At 39.4% G+C, this 19,686-nt stretch overlaps 1 protein-coding gene across 12 annotated transcripts in view; it reads right to left on the bottom strand.

Annotated features, from left to right (window-relative positions):
* The window catches only part of ablim3 (actin binding LIM protein family member 3), a 42,958-nt gene that overhangs the window by 3,068 nt on the left and 20,204 nt on the right, over nt 1-19,686 (bottom strand). For 3 of the 12 annotated variants that reach the window (XM_011480374.3, XM_023959321.1, XM_011480372.3), the window contains exons 3-16: nt 17,594-17,777; nt 13,712-13,827; nt 11,794-11,923; nt 11,556-11,649; nt 9,508-9,595; nt 9,352-9,410; nt 9,168-9,239; nt 6,485-6,646; nt 5,617-5,646; nt 5,365-5,491; nt 4,807-4,902; nt 4,448-4,498; nt 1,670-1,804; nt 177-247 (exon numbers count right to left, since the gene is read on the bottom strand). In XM_011480374.3, the coding sequence (XP_011478676.1) occupies nt 177-247; nt 1,670-1,804; nt 4,448-4,498; nt 4,807-4,902; nt 5,365-5,491; nt 5,617-5,646; nt 6,485-6,646; nt 9,168-9,239; nt 9,352-9,410; nt 9,508-9,595; nt 11,556-11,649; nt 11,794-11,923; nt 13,712-13,827; nt 17,594-17,777 (1,415 nt within the window). The remainder of the gene's footprint in view (nt 1-176; nt 248-1,669; nt 1,805-4,447; nt 4,499-4,806; nt 4,903-5,364; nt 5,492-5,616; nt 5,647-6,484; nt 6,647-9,167; nt 9,240-9,351; nt 9,411-9,507; nt 9,596-11,555; nt 11,650-11,793; nt 11,924-13,711; nt 13,828-17,593; nt 17,778-19,686) is intronic. The other 9 variants (XM_011480375.3, XM_011480373.3, XM_011480376.3 and 6 more) reach the window with 8 other exon arrangements.

Raw genomic sequence — 19,686 nt, 5'->3', positions numbered from 1 at the left:
AAAAAAAAAAGTCAGGGACAACTGCTGACTCAGTGTAAAAGCGAATGAAAAAAAAGCAGGAAAAGTTTGGAAAGACAGTTTGCGTGCTGTGTCATTAAAATTGCATTCGTTTGTTTTTGAAGGTTAGAGCATCATCAGTGTGACGCTGTGAGGATGGAAAATAATGAATCTCTTACTCTTTGAAGACTCTGACTCCAACTCTCTTCATTTCCTCCCGTCGAGAAGCGTCTTCTTGGCACTCGATAGGCTGAGGAAAAAAGGGGGAAAAAAAGATGAAAGAGATTTTGACTGTGTGACTGTGGAGCTCAAAGTGGGAACAAAATCAGAAAGCAAACAAACACGACAACACGGTTACAAAATGAGCTACACTGCTGTGTCTGACTATAAAAATAATATTTAAAGATGTTGCTTGCTACCCTTCCCCTTTTATGTAAATGTCCACAGACAGTGGGCTATAGTTAGAACAAGGCAGGGATATTTAATAGACTTAAGCTTTTTCTTCAGTTTATAAACACACAAGTGGTCCATTCAACCTGTCAAAATTGATTATTTTCTGGCTGGTCTATTGTGCCACACTTTAAAACAAATGACTAATCGCATAAACTTGCAGACAATGGTGTCATGGTGGTTTGCACTGCTTTGCAGCTCGGCACATTTCTTTTAACAGGGTGTGGCTTTCCTTTTTTTTTTTTCTTTTTCTTTTTTTTTTTTTTTTTTTATATATATATATTTTTTTTCAAATGACATGGAGAAATGCCTGAAGCAGTTTTCTGCTTTTAGTATTTTTTGTTTCCTAAATTAAACAGAGGACTAACAAAAATGTAGTTAGGTATGTTAAATTAGTTTATAACTTTTGACAGAGCTTCCTATGACTTCCTTTCAAAATAAAAGACACCCTGTGCCACATAGGATCATCCCGCTGCAGAAAATGTAGTAGTAGGTTGCATAATGTCAGTGCTGATAAAAAAAAAAAAAAGAAAAAAAGAAAACAAACGTTAATTTTACCAGGTGTTGGTAATTCTGTAAACATAGCAAACTAAGATCAAACCAGAGCTACTGAACTAATTGACTCTACTCACATTAGTGGACCATACGGTAAACTTGTTCACCTTTTCTGCTTTTCCTGTTATGGATCACCACAGCGAATGAGGTGGTTTGGCAGAAGGTTTTTTACAACGGATGCCCTTCCTGACACAACCTTGTAATTTCAAGGCACAGGGAGACCAACATAGGGAGCAGCACAAAGGGTCTTGCCTATGGACCCACTCTGGATTAGCTCTTTGCACTATAAACTTAAAATCCTTTAATTTTACTCAAAAATCAACATTGCAAACTGATTATTTGTGGCACAAGGTGCTTAAAACACTTTCCAAAGGTTTTAGTACGACTTTGGTAAACTACACAATTGCACCGCTTGATGGATTGTTTGAGCATTATGGGTACCGTAGTCAGAAGGCCTGCACATGTACTGAGCTTTAACTGTTTGTATAGGAATTTTTCTTCAATCAGAGAGCCACAATGGAGAGGGTAAAAGAGCCACATGTGGCTCCAGAGCATCAGGTTGCAGACTCCTGATCTATGTAGCATAGTTCCACTCTAATTGATATCATCTTTGCGGTTGGCTCAAAAACAACTGCTGTACAAAATACTCTTTAGAGGTCCCCCTTACTCCTGGGAGAGCTGGTGTATGGGTAGTAGTCAGCCTCTGATTGCGTGTATGGCTCTGGGGAGTATGTGGACAGTCTAGAGGATCTGAGGATGTCCTCACTGGTCCTGCTTTTAGTAGCTGCTTCAAGAAGATTGTCTGTGAAGAGAAGAGTTGCAAGGAAGCAAAAATTGAACTAAATCCATTTGTACTTTATCATTAGGCAAACAAAAGGTTAGTTATTTTTATGTGCATATAGACCATCAACGTTACACCTCTTATTTTTATAAAAAATAAATAAGGTGATGTCTGACACTTAACTGTATCAGCTTCTACTTGTAATTTACTTACTGACTTTTTTACTAATTGTATCTTTTTCCCCCAATATTATTCATAAAACTGTTTTCGGGCTAAGTTGAGGTGGATGTTGGCCCGGCTAGTCAGCTAGCAACCACACTTTGCCAAAAGACCCACTCTAGTGAAAAATGTGTTGTTCTTTTTTTTAACATGTACTTGTAGCATTTTTTTGTAATGATAGACAACAAACATTAAACAATTTAAGATAAAAATTGTATTTCTGAGTATTTCTTTAATCAAACCGTGATGAATTAGGGGCAGTTGACAAAGAAACTGAAATGGGCTGGCCAAAGACTTCTTGCTTCCCTCCATTCGTATGCATCCACTTGCAGACAAATAGATAAATTAATGTCTTAATTTTCCTCATCTGAGCTGGCATCTGGCTCAAAAGTGTACAGCTGGATAGCTCTAATATTGCTTGCCATTTTTGTTTCACCTGCTGTAAGCTAGTGGAAGAGAGTGTAAACAAGGGGATGATGGGATGTCAGCGGAGGCTTACTTCCACGCCAACAGTTCCATTCACAACTCAGTGGCAAGTTTCTGATGAACTCCTGCCACTCTGCAGAAACTATGTCCTAGAAAACATTTTTGTTTTTGCCTAAAAGTGGTTTAATCATAATTAAAAGACCACTGGGAACATTTTTACAAAAAGTAACAATATGATTGGAGTGGATCTTAAAGATTATAAAGTCAGAAGGCAGCTTGTCTTATATCAAACTGGGTTAAAAAAAGAAAAAAAAAAGAACATTTTATGCTGTTTTTATTTTCTGAGAAAAACAAAACAATACACAGTGTGAGTACTTTTGCACTTCAGGTATGGAATTTACATGACTGGTTTTCCTGACAGAGGAGATCGATATTTGTCCCATAGGAGAAAAAAAAATTGCATTCATGTGGATTCAGTTACATCTTAGCCTGAGGGACACAGTCATTTCTCAGGCTGTGCAATGATACTGATGCCACTCTGCACTAAAGAACAGTCAATGGAAGTCAATGGGGATAACATGCAGCATAATGTCAGATGAATCGCTCTTCACTCTGTCAGCCATTATCCATGTCAGCTCCAATCTATGATCCATTGTATTCCTATGTACATGATGAATGACAACCGTGCTGACATTCTCACTTTGACACACAGACGCTCAGCTCAGTTGAACACACACGTCGTCTGCGAACCACGCACTTTATCAAAAGACACACATAACATCTATCCACTGAGAGTGAGTGAAGCAGCGAGGAGCGAGATACTTACAGTGGCAAGGTCATCGGGTAAAGTAGAGCAGAGGGTGAAGGGAAGTGAATAAAAGTGATCAGATGCAATAAAACAGAGGCAAAAAGAAAAGGGAAACATTATAGGAGCATCCCAACGGGGAAGGTGGGAAGGTGAAAGCTTTGCTGCCCATATGGAAGACAAGTCCAAACCCTCAAAAATGACTTCAAAAGACTTATTTTCCATTTAAAAAATGGCAAAGTTAGTTCCTGATTAGTTAATAACTGGTCTAATTTCCACCAAGCAACACATATTCAGGTGTGTCTGTTAGGATTTTGGTTGCTTAGACTGGAAAAGAAGAAAATATATATTACCGGCGAAAAATCTCAAAATCTATCATTTGCTGCATATGTTGAAGTGATTCTATCAAAAATGTGCAATTGGAAACATGGTGACCAGTGATGAACTAATCTAACAGGAAAGCAACAGAAGAAGGTGAAAGAGTCCACATGCAGGTTGACACAGTGCTCACAAAGTCACCCATGCACCGCTGCACAGCAAAGCATGCAGGTCAACAACGTAGGTTAAATATCCTCTGTCAAGAGATACTGAGTCTCCTAACTCAACAGAAGGAAATGTCGTGGGTTCAATTATAATCAATTGAATTCATTGTAATTATAAATTCACCAAAGTAGGTGTTGTTTGATAAACACTGTAATGCATTTTCATTACAATAAACTGCAGTTTTGGGGATTTAAGTCTGTTTTTGAAAATTACCAGCCAACAGGTCACCCTAAAGAACAAATCTAGCAGGTTGTTGAAGTTTAAAAAGACCTCAAAACAAACAAGAACTTGTAACTTCAGCTTTCCTCATTTCTTTATTTTTTTTCCTTTGTTCTGTTCTATTCTGGGCAAATGTCCTGAGAGTAGCTGAACAACTGTCACGCCTGACCAACCCCTCGCTTCATTCAAGACTTGTTTCATTCCCATTGGCCATCAGGAACCTGTTGGGAGCAGTGCACAAAAGCTGCTTTTCAACATACAGCTACTGGTTCTGACCCCAAAACCTCTTCTACATCAAACACTGTTCTTCGTCTTTCTCTTTTACCTGTGTTTGATTGCGAAGCGGCACTAACAGGGTCAGCAAAAACATCTACTGGACATCCAAAATATCAAACACAGCATGACTAAACTGACATGACAGGAAGGCTAAGGCGGTGCTAACTGCACTGTACCAGTTCTCTTATAGATGGGAGGCTTCCTGTAGATGTTGGGGTCCCCTGTGGCTGAGGAGAGACAGAGGAGATGAAGAGGTGAAACATGGAGGAGTGAAGGAGGAGAGGTTGTGAGTTGCTGCTGGGTTGACAGACAGGACAAGAGAAGGAGTAGGAGGGGGTGGTTGGGAAGGAAGATAAAAGAAGGTAAAGATGCAGCATGAGGAGAAGAATATGCCAGAGCGATTATGTGTTGTACAGTTATATACAACCTAATCACGCTTTAACACATCCTTATGGAAACTCTGAATGGCTTAGTGAGTTGCGGCTGATGAAGTAAGTGTGTGAAGTGGTTTTAGCAGTGAGATGAGGAGTCCTACCTGGTACATGAAAATGTTTAGGGGGCTGGTTTGTGGTGGGTGTGCTTGATCGACCCTCTTGGCCATAATAAGGCGAACTCCTGCCACTCTCAGAGCCTGCAGCCAGCAACGGCCAATCACGGCAGAGAAACACGTGCATAAGAAGGAATCTCAGGAAAGGCAGATGGAAACTAGATGGCTAAAAGGCTTGTTTAAATTACAAACTCATTTTTTGTTTTTTTTCCAAGAAATTCACAGTAAAGCACACAAACTTAGAGTCTCTCAATGTGTCAAAGCGATATGGTGGCTAAAAAGTGACTGCATGAAAAGCAGAAAGCCAAACACGTCATGTTTCTCCCAATGTCTATTTCCACACCCATTTATAATTGTCTTCCTTTAGATGTTAGATTAGGGATGACAGACACTTTGATCTGAACTAAAAATAACTAGATTAGGAAATTAGGAAATAAGGAAAAACAGAATTTTTGCTTCCAGAGAATCTCTATCTTTACAAGTTTATGGCTTGTTTGTTTGATTTGAACAGACTTCCTTAAGGAGGAGCTGCATTCACTTCCTCACCAGCGTAGCCAAAGTGCTGTGGAGAGCGAGGCATGATGGGTGACATGCCTGGACGGGTGGATGAAGGGGAATCGATGTAACCTGGACTGGAGCAATGCCGCTGCTTTGCATCCATGTTGTCATAATCCTTAAAATAAATAAGATGACACACTTTAGGAGTAACAGGAAGTTTTAAATAAGTTCTTCATAAGACTTCAATATAACAGAAACATTTTTTGTTCTGTCACTTGGATGTAAAGCAAGAAGGCTTACCTGAGAATAAGGGGAAAGGGTCCCAAGTGACTGTAGAACAGGTAGAAAAGCAACTATTATTTTGCCGATCATGTCTACATGTGTAAGCAAAAATGAAGCCCACATTCTTAAAATAATGACCAGGCAAAAATAAAATTGTTAAAAAAAAAAAAAGGAAATGCATTCTTATAAAGACCCACTCTGATAAAAATTTTGTTTTTTAACGTGTTCTTGTGACATTTTTCTGATAATGGAGGACACATATAAAGAAAAGGAAGTATTTTCTTTATGCAAATCGTTGTAAATCAGAAAAAGGCCAAAGAAACGGTTGTTTAAAAAGACTCCGCTCTTTGTAGACAACTACATGTCTTCATTTTCCACGTCTGAGCTGTCATAAAGCTCAAAACTGTACGGCTGGATAGCTTAAATATCGAATGAGATTTTTGTTGCACCATTAATGTTAGGTTGGGGGGTGTGAGGGGCTGTTTGTAAGCTACCAGGCAGACATGTAAACAGATAGCTTAGTTATGGACGATGAGAAGAGGAGGGTAGGGTTTATTACTCTCACCCACAACTAAGAGGCAAATGTCTTATGAACTACTGTTGCTCTACAGATACTATGTCCTAGAAGACGACACAGGTTTTTTGATTTTGCCTAAAAAAGGCATAATCGCAAATAAAAGACCATTTTAAAATAGATCAAAAAATGATATGAGTGGGTCTTCAAATATTTGGACTAATGTATAACATCATATATATAACATAAAAAAAGGTGTATGCTGTCAACCAGGCAGAGGTCAACCAGAGGCTCACATTTCAGGTTTTCAGCTAACAGACAAAATAATAGACTGGCACTATGTTGGGCCTTGAGTGTGTAAAAAAGTAGTACCTCCCCATAGATGTAAGTGTCTAGCCTGTCATCAGTGAAGTAACTGGGGTACTGCTGGTTTGAGGACGGTATGAGGTCTGGCTGCTGAACCTCATATATGGCCTTGACCTTTGGTAGGGCTGCTAGGTCCTTATAATCTAGGATTTCATTCTCCACTCTGGCCTGGAGAGAGGACACATACACATCCACCAAAGACTGAAACAATGACAACAAGATGCAACGTCAACCCCGTGCACAATGGCCAATGAGAGTGAAATGCAGACTTCATTGGTGATGTTGAGTCCATCATTAAGCAACAAAAAACAAGGTGTGGGCAGTAAAAGCTCATGAAGTGCACATAAATGCCAACAGACACATGCACACTGCAGGACTTCATACAAGTGTGAGTAATTGACCTTCAGGAGCCCTGCATTTCTCAGATAGAAAGCGAAGGAGGCAAAGAGAGCCAGAGAGGAGAAAGGGAGGGGGCACAGTGTGGACGACAAGCATGCTTACACCGCATTTCTCCCTCATCTATCACTTTAAACAGAAAGGTCATTGATTAGGAGAGAGGAGCAAGGCTGAGTGCAGAGCAGTGACTCCTGCAAAAGCATGCAGACAACCCCTTGACATGCTAATACCACTGTCACATACAGCCGCGCTCAGCAGACTGACAAACTGCAAGCTGAAGTGGGCTGAAATGATGGAACTGATCCAACTCTGAAGTGCGTAAAGTGACAGCCTTCACAGACTGAGCTATCAGCATTTCTGTCCGAGCACCGCAGAGCACGATGCACACACATCCATAAATAGACACAGATGCAGGCTCATTAAGATAATGAATTTAGTAAATCCTAAAGGTTACTTCATCAGTTTGGACTGACTGGAGTTGTGCAAATGCTAAACAGGCTCAGATGTGGAAGGGAAACTTCAAATTAAACCCCACCCAGCAGTTTTTTCGTGAAGTCATTTCTGAACACTTGTGGATTAGAAGGTTAAATCAAAACATACAAATGATCTTAAGGCTGTTGAGGCCACCTTTTCAGACAAAAAAGGTTAGATGAAGTTCAGCTAAAACCTTTTATTGAAGATGGCATCTCTGCACATCCAATTGTAGGGGAAAAAAAGCCTTAAAGACTGTGTTTTTGGTAATTATGGTGGCATTTTTCTGATTTGAGCATAATATGGAAATTAAGCTCAAATATGCAATTCTGATTATTTCATTATTTAAAGTGTTGGGAATCAAAACATGTCATTTGAAAAAGAACTTATTTCTGATGTATGTTCTTTAATGTTTGCAGTTTTTTATTCGTCCAATTTTTTATTTGTTTGTTTGCAATAACATTTGGTGAGCTATAATGCTTATTTTCTTTTTTTTCCCTTTTCTTTGAGTGGCCACCATTAGTGAATTTCTGACAGGCTAAAAATCCCCAAAGCAACAGCATAAATGCAAAAAGTCAGAACTCCAACAGCTCACAACCAAATTTCACAACAACAGTAGATTCTGTTTCTTTTTCCCCGCCTGCAACTAAATGGAAAAAGAATGTTTGGAAAACTGCCGATAATGTAGCTCACTAACATTTCTCATGCTCAGGATTTGTTTTTGATCTCCCAGGTCTGCTTAAACCCAGCAGTCCTCCTGGGCATCATTACTGCAACCCTGCTCACTTAAAGCTGCCTCTCATGCATTCATTCCTTCCTTCTAACCATGCTCTCTTCTGATCCATTGAGCCATTCCTTCTTTTCATTTATCTCTCACGCGTGCTCTCCTTTACCCTTTCATCTTTTTCTCTTTCTACATGTCATTTCACCGTATTCATTTATTTTTAAACCTTGCTCTTGCCTACGTGTTCTCCTTTATTGCTCCTATAATTAGGCAGTGTCGAAAGAGGTCAAATTCTCATTTAGAGTTCTCACTGACAAATGAATTGTTCAGCTTCTGTAGTGGCACAGCCTCTAATATTTAAGTCAATCTTTATTTTGATAACCATATTCTGAAAGGATTTCTGCCTCTGTTTGTCACAGATGGATATTGCTGCTAAGTGGAGGAAAAGTAAAGTGTAAACTCTCATTGTGGGCTTTTGTTCGCATTGCTGCTTCTTGTATTTATGTGGCTTTGGGAAACATGGACCTTCTTGACCAAAGGATTGCGTCTTAACTTATGTTTAACAACTGGGGTAACTGACAAACTTTTTCTAATTGAAAACAAAAACAAAAAATAAATACATTTTAGTCCTTATGATGAAGCTAAAGTTCTGATATATTCAAGTATGTCGGGAAATTTAAATTAGCCCATATTTTTGCCTTTGTTATTTTGGTAATATAAAAAAAATACATTTGAATTTGTGCAAAAAATCAATATTGTATCTATGACTGAAATGCAGACAATTTGTCTTAAAAATTAAAATCATGCACGCAACTTTATAATGGCATAGCAACTTTAATGTTTGTTCAGAAATAACAGCACAGTCAAAACAGCGGGTTGGAATTTCCTTTACTTTCTACAGTGTTGCAACAGGTTCCTGAATGGACAGTGAATTGAAAAATGTGACGGATGAACAGGCCAAGGGAAAGAGCAGCTTTGCTTGTTCTTGGCGAGGAGCGTCGCTGGAGCTCCTGTAGTGGTAGTTTTGTGTTTCTGGTGTAGCAAATGTACCCTAAAGAGTGACAGTCTGTTTAAGTGGCTGAGCGATTGTTTACTTACACATATAACTCTGCTGGGTGAGCCTATGGACGAACCGGGAGGAGAGATGGAGGTCTCTGACAGGCGTCTGTGCTGTGAGTTACAGTCAGACGTGGGGAAGTGGACAGAGGAAAAGTCACACACTAAGGAAATTTCAACTTTATTTCTGGACCATATAGATACATTTTTTTCAACTCCAGCTCACCCTGAGTCTCCTCTCTGCCCTTGCTGCCTGCTTGCATAATGGGTGCCACACCTCACATCCTGAAGATCAAAGAAAGCAGGGAATGAAAAAAAAGAGGGAGTGAGAACATTCAATAATGCGTATTTTGTAGTTATGTGGGAACATATTTGAGTTTACCTGTCAGGTACATCTCCTCTCCCTCCTTGAACATCATGTTGCAGCGTGCGCATCGAGCGCAGGACGGATGGTAGTGTTTCCCCCCTGCCTGAGAGAAAGAACTGAAAATAAATGATCATCATCATAAAGAGTATCACAGATTGAGATCTAACGTACAAAGTGTACCCTAACCTTGAATAGGCCATTGTCTACATGTTTTTTCCCACTGTGTATCACTTGACAACCAGTAGCCGCACAGTCTGCGAATAAATTATTGGATAGCCTGTAGCTGCTGCATGCAGAAATCACATGTAAGCTGCAACCCCTTCTTCCCCCCTGCTATAATTAGCGTCCATATCCCAGTAGGTCAGTTACATGAGGAAAATAATGTGCGTTTGAGTTGTGTTACACAAAATATGGGCATGTTGGTGAAGGAAACAAGAATAAGAATTAAAAAAAAGAGGAGATATTCAAAAAAGAGGGCACATCAAACCTACATGAGATTAAATTGATTCCAGTAAAAGGTTCAGTTTATGGGCCTGATGTTTTTCTCATTTGTCTCTGCAGAGCTGATGGCATCCTGTCATTTTTGTCTTCCCTGACACAACATTAGAGACTATCTATTTATAGAAGCACTGCTGACAAGCAGACCTGAACTATGTCAAGCAGACACACCCAACGTGCTATAAGTGCATAGCAGAGTGCCATTTTATTAATTTCCTGCTGCGCCGACTTTCCCTGCACTCCATAAAGCCGATCTTTTACGCGATGATGTGCAAGAACTAGTAATGTAGAACACAGTTCTGGATTGAGTCGGAGCTGGAGCTTAAAAACAAACCACAGAGAGCTGCTCAGGTTACTGTGAAAGCAAAACCAGGAGAGGATGCAGCATTTTCGTCTCCTGTTTTCTAAGCCGCAGAACCCATACTGTCTGGTCTTTTTGGCATCAGTTTAGCAGTGACTGTTAACCTCTTCTTACTCCTCTTCTGTCTCTGCAGTTGCGTTAATGGGCTGCTAAATATATAGCGGAAGTGATATGTGAAGTTAAATAAAAGATGACCTCCTGTCATCCACTTCCTCTCTCTTTAATGTCTCCATCTCAACAATTGAGTATCAAAATGAGATCTGGATGGGTGGGAGTGGGTGGAACAAAAAAAAAAAAACTTCAGTCAAAGTTCGTGATAGAAAAAAAACAACAACATAATAACTAACGAGTTCTCTGGAGAAAAATTTCGAAGGCAAAGCAGAAGTGTCTTTAATGCTATAAGGAATTGACAAGAAGACCAAAATATGTGGAAACAAACACTCAAATTTAAAGAAAGAATAGTGGGATCTATAAAAGAATGTAAATAGCAAAAAAAGACTCAAGCATAAAGGCGAACACACTCACAATGTCTAAAAATAGAGCAGAGAGTCTGACAGTCTGGAACAAAGCTCTTTCCAACAGTCATTCTTACAAGAACAGGGACAAAGACAGTGTCTACGTGTATGTTTGCCAAAGTTTAACTGCATGCGTTCCATAAAAAAACCCCTCCAGAGACTCAAATTCAGGAACATTTAATTAGCATCTGAACTTAATCACTTCCACTGCTTTCACCCCCACTACTATGATAAACTCATCTCTGCAAGCAATTTTACCTCCACCTGTTCTTCTGACCTTTACGGCCTTCCTTTAATCAAATTCATAGAGACTCCTTCAAAGTAAGGCCCTAAATTTGCTTTTTTTTTTTTTTAAATCACAACAGAAACATCTTTTCCTTTTCTTTTCTTTATCAAAGTATAAATATTTTTTTATTTACTTGTTAATATTTGCTCCAGCAATTTGGCTTTTTAGGCAAAAAAGGTGCATGCTACCTCGCCACAGCTGAATCAGTAGTGGTTTAATAAAGCTTTAATAACTTTTTGTCGCCTTGTAATCTTAAGTCGTTTGCTTCCTAAAGCTCAGCAAAGCAGTGGAATGCGAGTGAATGCTCCCTATCGCAATTATCTTCCAATTTGGACGGCTGGAGATCTGTGCAGGTTTTGAGCAGCTTAGTCTTTGTTGGCTGCATCTCATGCTGGTATCTCACCTCCAAAACCCGTCCGCTGATGTATCTGCTGCATCCCTCGCATTTCACCCCAAACTGTGCGTGGTAATCGGCTTCACAGTACGGCACTCCGTCTCTGCAACGCAGAAATACCTTCAAATTGTCGAAGCGTGTCAAATTTGCATTCAACCACATCTTATCTTCAGAAAATATATATAAAAAAGTAGTAGAGAGGGATTAAAAAAAATAAAAAATATATTTTCTAAGTTTGCACACTTACTTGCTGATGTACTCTCCTGTCAGGACCATGCTGCAGGTCTGACACCTAAAGCAGCTGACGTGCCACTGCTTCTCCAATGCCAGGAGAGACTGACCCTGCTTGATTTCTGCCCCACATCCCGCACAGTCTGCTTAAAAAGTGTTAGAAAGACAGACAAAAAATTGACACAAGGTCAACGCTTCATTAGTTTCAATTCAGAAGATGTTTGGCTTAGCCTCACTTTTATTGCCATGGTGTGCAGCCCCTATGAGCAGACCAGTAGCTCATGTAGGACTACTCTGCTTTATTAGTCAAGAAAAACAGTTTTTCATTTTTTTGTAAAACTAAAGACACCTGTAGTTTTTTTTTTGTTTTCATTTTGTTTTAATCTAGTGAGTCTTTGTAATGATTAAATTATTTCTCAATTTGAATTTTAAATTTGAGCTGAAAACTGCAGAATGAGGGTTATTACATTCATTTGAAAGTCACTTAACTTCCCCTTGAGGACTAACCCATTACTTTTTATTATAAATGAACAGCTGAACATGTACACATAACAATTCAAACGTATATATATACACCTTAGTTATTAAGTTTTATAGGTAAATATCTGATAAAAAATAATTTAGAAAATACATTTTCTTCAAGCACTTTTTAAAAGTGCAATATTAATTAAAAAAAAATAAACTACGTCTATTTAACTGTTAAATACTGATGTATTTTTTGTGATGTGATTCTGTATTATGCTGTAGATGAAACAAGCCTTCTGATATGGGATGTAGAGTAGATTTAAAGTGTAAAAATTGCTGTAACTCCTAAATATGAAGCATTTTTACATGAAATGATGCTCATTTTTAAGAAAAATAGGATGATTACACCAAAGCTCTAAAAACCACAGGGAAATTCGATTTCGCCAGGCATTGTGGTTTAAAAAAGAAAACATTTCCCATCCAACCCTGCTTTTTGCATTTCTTCCTAACTAATTATTTTCTACTTAGGAAACAGATGTCTACCTCTTCGGCCCACTGGTGCACAATTGTGGATCTGGTGAACATTTCCAAATAGAGGGCTGTGCCTTAGGTTGCTGTATTTGCACTTCAATAGAGTCTCACACAGTGAATCCTCATATGACACAGTGATAAACATGTAGCTGGGGAGCCGTTTGCTTTTTATTCAGCTGCATAGAGTGATCTGGAAAAGAAGTTTATTCACTGCTTCCCTACCATCTGTGCAGATGCCGTTAGTGAGCAGCAACCTGCTGTCGGCCTCACTTTTAAGGTCATGTCACACAGCCACGTAAATTTTGCGCATATTGCACGAATGAAAATTGATCATATGGTAATATAGGTAGAAAAAGTGAGAAAAGTTGTGGTCTTTCACAAAAAATTTTCACAAAAGTATCATAAATGAACCACGTATTAATTGCTTTTAATATTCTTAAAATACGCATAAACTGGGAAATTCTCAACTGACTAAAAGCTTTGAACAGCTCAAAACCGAATTCCCGCCGGGCGAAACCCTTGACCGACATCTGCACACATCGACAAATGACAATCGGGGAAAAACTTATGAATATCACACATATATCACAAAAGACCAAAATTTCATACGTGAAAAATGGATAAAATGTACGTAGTGGCTGGATGACACGGCCTTTACACAATGCAAACGCTCAAACACAAAACTGTCTGGACGTTATTCCGTAAAATTTACTTCCTTTCTGGTTACGTTTTCTCCATGTGACCTTAACACATCAATGATTGTGCACAACTGTCCAACATTTTCTGCTAATTTAATCATGTTGAAGCTGAATAACTCAGAGCTGGTAGATCAGCACAACGTCTTCCAGGAACTGTTTTGACAAACACTAATTAGCTTATACTGCTGACTTGAACTTGTGAGCACATTGCGTTTGATGTAAAGCTGACGCTGGACTTACGGCTGGGTCCATGGATCTTGATGGGTTCATTTTTCTTGACAAGTGTTTGGGAGCACTGCTGGCACACGCAGTCTTTGCCACTGAACGTCACTCTGTCACCGATGGGGAAGGGTTTACTGATGAAGGAACAAAAACAGGTCTCAGATTAGAAGCAGCAGAACAATCTGAGCCGCGTTCAAGTGTGCGGCATTCATAGAAATAACAAATGGTTGCTGGCAGTAGTGAGACTGCATGACAGAGGAGCCGTAAACCTGCTGACACAAGCTGAACGCGTTTTGACAGTCCTTCATGAGGTCGAAAAAACACTTGCAAACAGTCAAGATGACGGGTTAATGGGATGTTGATTGTGGCAGGAACACCTGGCTTCTCTGTGATTAAAGGGGCGATAATGTGACGCTGCCACAAGCTTCTAAGCGGAAGCTCGGCTCTCTCAGTGAGAATGAAAACTCATTAGGGTGACTGCGTGGAGTGCATACTGATCTTCATATTGCACCGCTTTTGCTTAGACCGAATGTAGAGTCTGCCTTGCCTCATTCACCCCCAACACAGCTGTTGCCACTGGGCTCATTTTTTTTACGGCTTAAGAGCTACTTTACAATAAAACTGAGAAAACACACACATGCCGACAAGCTGGGAACATGTCAGCCACGTAATGTGTATGAAATCTAATTTCCCATTACATGATAAACTGTTTTGACTCTTTTATTTTTCTTTCTAAAAGAGACAAATTGATTTCTTTATGACTGCTAAAGGAAGGAAGGAAGAATGAATGGGGGGGCTAAAAGGCTTAGGGAAGGCTGTTTAAAAGACAGACGACAGTAATCCTTTTAGTCCCCTGAGGCCCGGATCCAAAGCCAAGATCTGGAGGGAGGCTTGAGTCGACAAACACGGGGAAAAGATAGCCAGTTTTAATGCTCATAGGTAGAGTATCAAGCTGTGCAGGCTGGGGGCTGCACACAAAACTCTAGATTTACTCAAAAGACTCAAAAGGGGGCAGAAAAGATCACAGGCCAACATTTTAAAACACTTTAAGTTTATCAAAATAGATCTGGAAGTCCAACATAATTACAAACTGAAAATGTTAAATGTATTTAAGTTAATTGGGCATTTCCTAAGCGTATCCATGTGGTCTGAAGGTCAGACAGCCTTTTTAATGTATACTTCATGTCCGGTTTTCATCAGTTAAGCTACTTTCCTAGGAGAATTTTATGTGATTCCAGTTCAGAGACTTCTGCATTCCAAATTGTGTTTATAAATGTCACGCCTTTGCAACCTAGAGACTAGCTGGAGCCGTGTTTGACCTAACCTTTACCTGTGTCTTACTTTCAGTCCCTCTTGCATTGTCAGCCTTTCTTGGTGTTTAAAAATTTATTCTGTTTCCATTTTTAATGCTTTTTTTTTTTTTGCTGACTAGCAAAGTAAAGTTACTTCATACTTCAAGGATGTGTCCTATAACTATAATCATTGCCACTTTTTTTAACGGCAACTTAAACAGTCATCTACATAAAACCGAGCAAACTTTATTGGAAAAAAAAAATAGAAAAATAGAAAAAGTCCAAGAGGACGTTGACAAAAGGATGTGTCAGAAAGGCTGCAGAAAAAAAAGAAAGCTGTTAAAGTTTATCTTTTGAGCTATTTTAAAAGTGTTCCCAGTTGTTGTTTGAATTGTGTTTCTAGCCAAAATTAAAAAAAACCTGTGTTGTTTGATAGTTTCTGCAGAGCGACAGTTGTTCATTAGAAATTCAGCTTTGAGTTGTAGGTCACCCCACTTCCTGTCACCCATCTGATTACATATTCTCCCACTATCTTACAGCCCCTTACACGCTCAACCTAACATTACCGGTGCAACTAAAATGGTGACCAACATTGGAGCTATCCAGCCATACAGTCTTTAGCCAGATGCCAACTCAGATGGGAAAAATTTAAGATGTACATGGATCAGCATGTTTTCGATGTCACAACTATATTATCCATTGCGCCTTTCATATGGATTAATTTTGGTCTTGCTTACTGATGTCGAAGCAATTTGATAGGTACACAGCGCTCTGTCAAAATGTTTCATTCAGTGTTATTGTGATTACGCTAACATTACTAATATGTATAGGAGAGTTTGTAACATTTTTTTACGTGCTACTAACAAGGTTGGGAGTTACGGGTATTGTGAAAACGCCAAACACTGCTAACGCTTCTAGTGTGGCTAACCCTGGTGTTAGAGTTACTGTGAAGCCCAGCGAGATGACTATTGTTGTAATGTTGGGCAATATAAATAAAATTAAATTGAACTGACTGCCTTATTTCTGACTTTTTTGTCTCACTTAATGCACCAGCATCTTATATGTGTCATAAGTTTGGAAACACACCATTCATTAATGGTGCAACCCAATAGTGTAAAAAAGACTGTGCAACCTTTTTCCAAGAGGCATTTTTTCATCTGCTCCAGATTTACAATGATATGAATAAAGAATTAATCAGAAATGGAATTTTGAGCCTAATTTTCTTTATGTGTCCTCCATCATCAGAAAAATGCCACAAGAACATTTTGTCAGAGTGGGTCTTTAAAGACATAAAATGAAGAGGGAAAGACTTTATATACAATGACGCAGATGGAGCAGCAAGCAAACCAAACAAAGAGCTGTCTGTTCCAGAAGCGAGTTGATGTCTTTCCCGTTTTACTCTGCACACACTGACAACAGCCTGTCAACACCAAGGCTGCTCCACTGACCGCCACTGGTCAGTTAAAGTTCCGCTGCTGGGTGTGATCACCGATGTCAAAAAAATACAAGAGACAAATGGTATTCGCCTGAAGCAACGCAAGGAACGATCAATGTTTAGGAAAACTTACCACCCATCAAAACAAACGAGGTCAAAGAAAGCAAAAGGAGACAGATAATCCATGAAGTCATGCCGGCGCACCAGGAGCAAACAGACAGGATGGGCTTTTATCATGAATGAAAGACACCCAACAAAAAAGCAACAAAGACAAACAGTAAAGCCACGAGTAGTGTAGAGTGTTGTGCGGAAGGCGGAACATGAGCGTGGATAGAGGTCAGAGGAAAGACGATGGACTTCTGCTACATCTGACAGTCTGTTAAATCCAGTTCCTTCCCCGTCCAAGCTAAACAAGTCAATGATCTGAGCAGTCTGACACTTGTCCGATTTTTTTTAGATTCACAGCTTTAACTTGGGACTCCGTGGTCATGAGACTCTAAGCAGGGGCCCCTAGTACAGCTCTTCTGGAGTTCTTCAACAATCCTCTCTCTGTTCTAAAGCCCTTTTTCTTCTTTGAAGGAATTTCCCAAAAAAGGCTGCTTCCAGAATAGATTCAAAGCAGCAAAGATAAAGAAGTCAAGTGATGTGCACAAGACGCATTCTTTATCCATGTATAAAGAAACACAAAAACGAATTTCCAGTTTAAAGAGCGACTACTTCCTAAAAACACAAAAAATACGTGATCAAAACAAAAAACTTGTTTTCTAAGCCACCTAATATCACGATGACAATACATTTGTGATTTATTGTGCAGGACTAGTTAATGCAATGATTGTGTTGTGCTTAATATTTTACTTTTCTGTGTCAGACTTTCTACTGTGCCATGAGAACTTCACTTAATCATATTATAAGATTGCAGGATTCATTGAAATTATTAACATGGAACAGCCAAACCCAATTTTGGCGAAAAAACACAGCAAGAATCAATAGGATGAGGAATGTCACCATATACAGTGCTCTGAGTCGGATCAGGTGGTTTGCTGACGAGTCACAAACATTATTGCTAGGAAACATGATAGCATAACAAGAAATAGCATTTCCCCAGATTTCTAGCCCAACCATACCCATTTATCTACATTTGTGCAAGTGCGATGTGTGTGAATGACTGCGGACCTGCAAACGCTGCAGACGAAGCACTTGGGGTGGTACGTGCGTCCAAGGGCGGAGACCACCTCTCCTGTGATGAAGCTGTTGCAGCGGTCACAGCGAGTGCCGTACAAACGCTGGTAGTCTGCTGTACAGATGTACTCGCCCTTCTTCTGGAAGAAGCCGGATCGCGCCAGATCACAGTTACACACTGTGGAGAGACGTGGGGGAAAGAAAATTATGCTGGGACAGTGTTTACACAACGCCATAAATGCTATTCTGACTTCATAAGCTTTTGTTCTTGTTTGTTTTCGGAGCACATTTGGCTTTCACACATGTCTACCACGGAAGTGTCTCAGTTCCAGACTGTGGTGAGCCAAACTCTTTGAATGGGAATATAATGACATAAGCAGTGGAAAAGTCCTTTTGTAAGGAGACAAAACAGCAAACCACATTGAAATAGTGCATACAATCCTATCAAATACAACAAGGAAGTCATAGAAGTAACTGCATGTGTTGTGTTTGTTTTTGTTTATTATGTCGACCCTATATGCTAGAACTCTTTGCTTCCTGAAAGGGATTTCCAGTGGGTGAAACACTATAGCTGGAGGCACTTTCCAAAATGTGTGTGGTTTCTGTTATCCTTTTTCCAGTCTGTGTGGTTCACCAGGAAAAGTTGGCAATTATCAAACCCTCTGACAAAGAAGAAGAAAAAAGAAATAATGAAAGCCTGTCAATTATTTGGACGAAAGTAGGAAAAATCTCTGCTCGACCTTAATTTTTTCCCTTACCCTCTTTATGTAGATTATAATCCTAACCAAGACATTTGATGTCTTTATTACCCAAAAGCAGCCATAATAAATTCATAATTTAGAAGGAAAAAATTCTGGCTCTTATGTAGATTTGGCTTTCACTCACATTTATTTCATATGTAGGAAAAAAAATGGTTGTGGAAATACCCCAAAGATTACAGGAAAGCCAAGGTAGCGATACAGATGATGATTTATCTAAATTTCCTTCTGATTTTGCATTTTTTGCAATGTAATGAAGCAAATCCACAGAGGAACCACCCTATAAATCCCTGTCCCCAAAGGTTCTGCTGCGAACCAGCACCACTGATTTGGATCTGTGCACCAGTCAGTCATAGCGGGTGGAAATGCACTCTATTAAGGCTTACTGTACAACCAAAACTTCCAAAAAGTAAAATCTTTCTGGAAATACACCTTAAAGACAAAGTGCTGCAGCTTCCCCAAACATAAAAAAACCCTCAAAACTACATTTACTTTAAACATAGATCCCTGGCAACAAATGACAGCCAGCTGTAGAAGCGGTTCTATCAAATCAAAAAACAAATAGCTTATTTCAAAATGGTGACTTTTTGTTGGTTTAAGCTCCATAGCAACCTTTTTTTTTTTTGCTTGCCTGGGGCTGACGAACAGATCTATAATGTTTTAGTAAAATCGCCAAAAGTACATTTTTACACTTGCTTGGCAACAGAGGTGTTATATTTTGGTCAGGGGTCATTTACTTTGTCAAAAATAATTGTCACAGGGTAATAGGTCCGTGACAATTTACATAACCATGGGGCAGGGACAAATTTTTTGCTCAAAGTCCTAGTAGGGAAGAAGAAAGGCAAAAACAAAATGGGTCTTGCAGCCAGGATGCAGCGGGCCAGAATACTGTAAGGGGCATTGTTGGAAAAAGCAAGGATCTTGGGTAAGTTTTACTTCTGCTGAGGATGCAATTTATACAATAGCAACATAGTATACAGCATCCTGCAGGCAAATCTGAAATTATTTAAATTCAATCAAATGTGGAATTTGAAAAAGAAGCAACCTCATATAACAACCCTAATGCTAATGAATGACTTCCTGCTGCAGAAAGGCAACAGAGACTTGAGCTTGTGCATCAAGGATGCTTGGCTCCCCAGAGCAACTGGCATTTAGTGGTTACTGGCAGGCGGAGAGTTCAGAGACAAACGTGCACATAAACCCTTCAAAGGGGCTCGTTTAATCTCAAGCTGTTTATGAGCGGATTGTATTGACTTAATAGTGTAGTAAAAGATCAGTGGGACCTCACTTAAAAACAAAACAATCTCAGCTCCCTCAGGAGGACGAAAT

The sequence above is a fragment of the Oryzias latipes genome, chromosome 10, assembly GCF_002234675.1.
Source record: "Oryzias latipes chromosome 10, ASM223467v1".
Taxonomy (NCBI): Eukaryota; Metazoa; Chordata; class Actinopteri; order Beloniformes; family Adrianichthyidae; genus Oryzias; species Oryzias latipes.
The sequence above is the reverse complement of the archived record's forward strand: the minus strand, read 5'-3'. Positions and strand labels throughout refer to the sequence as shown.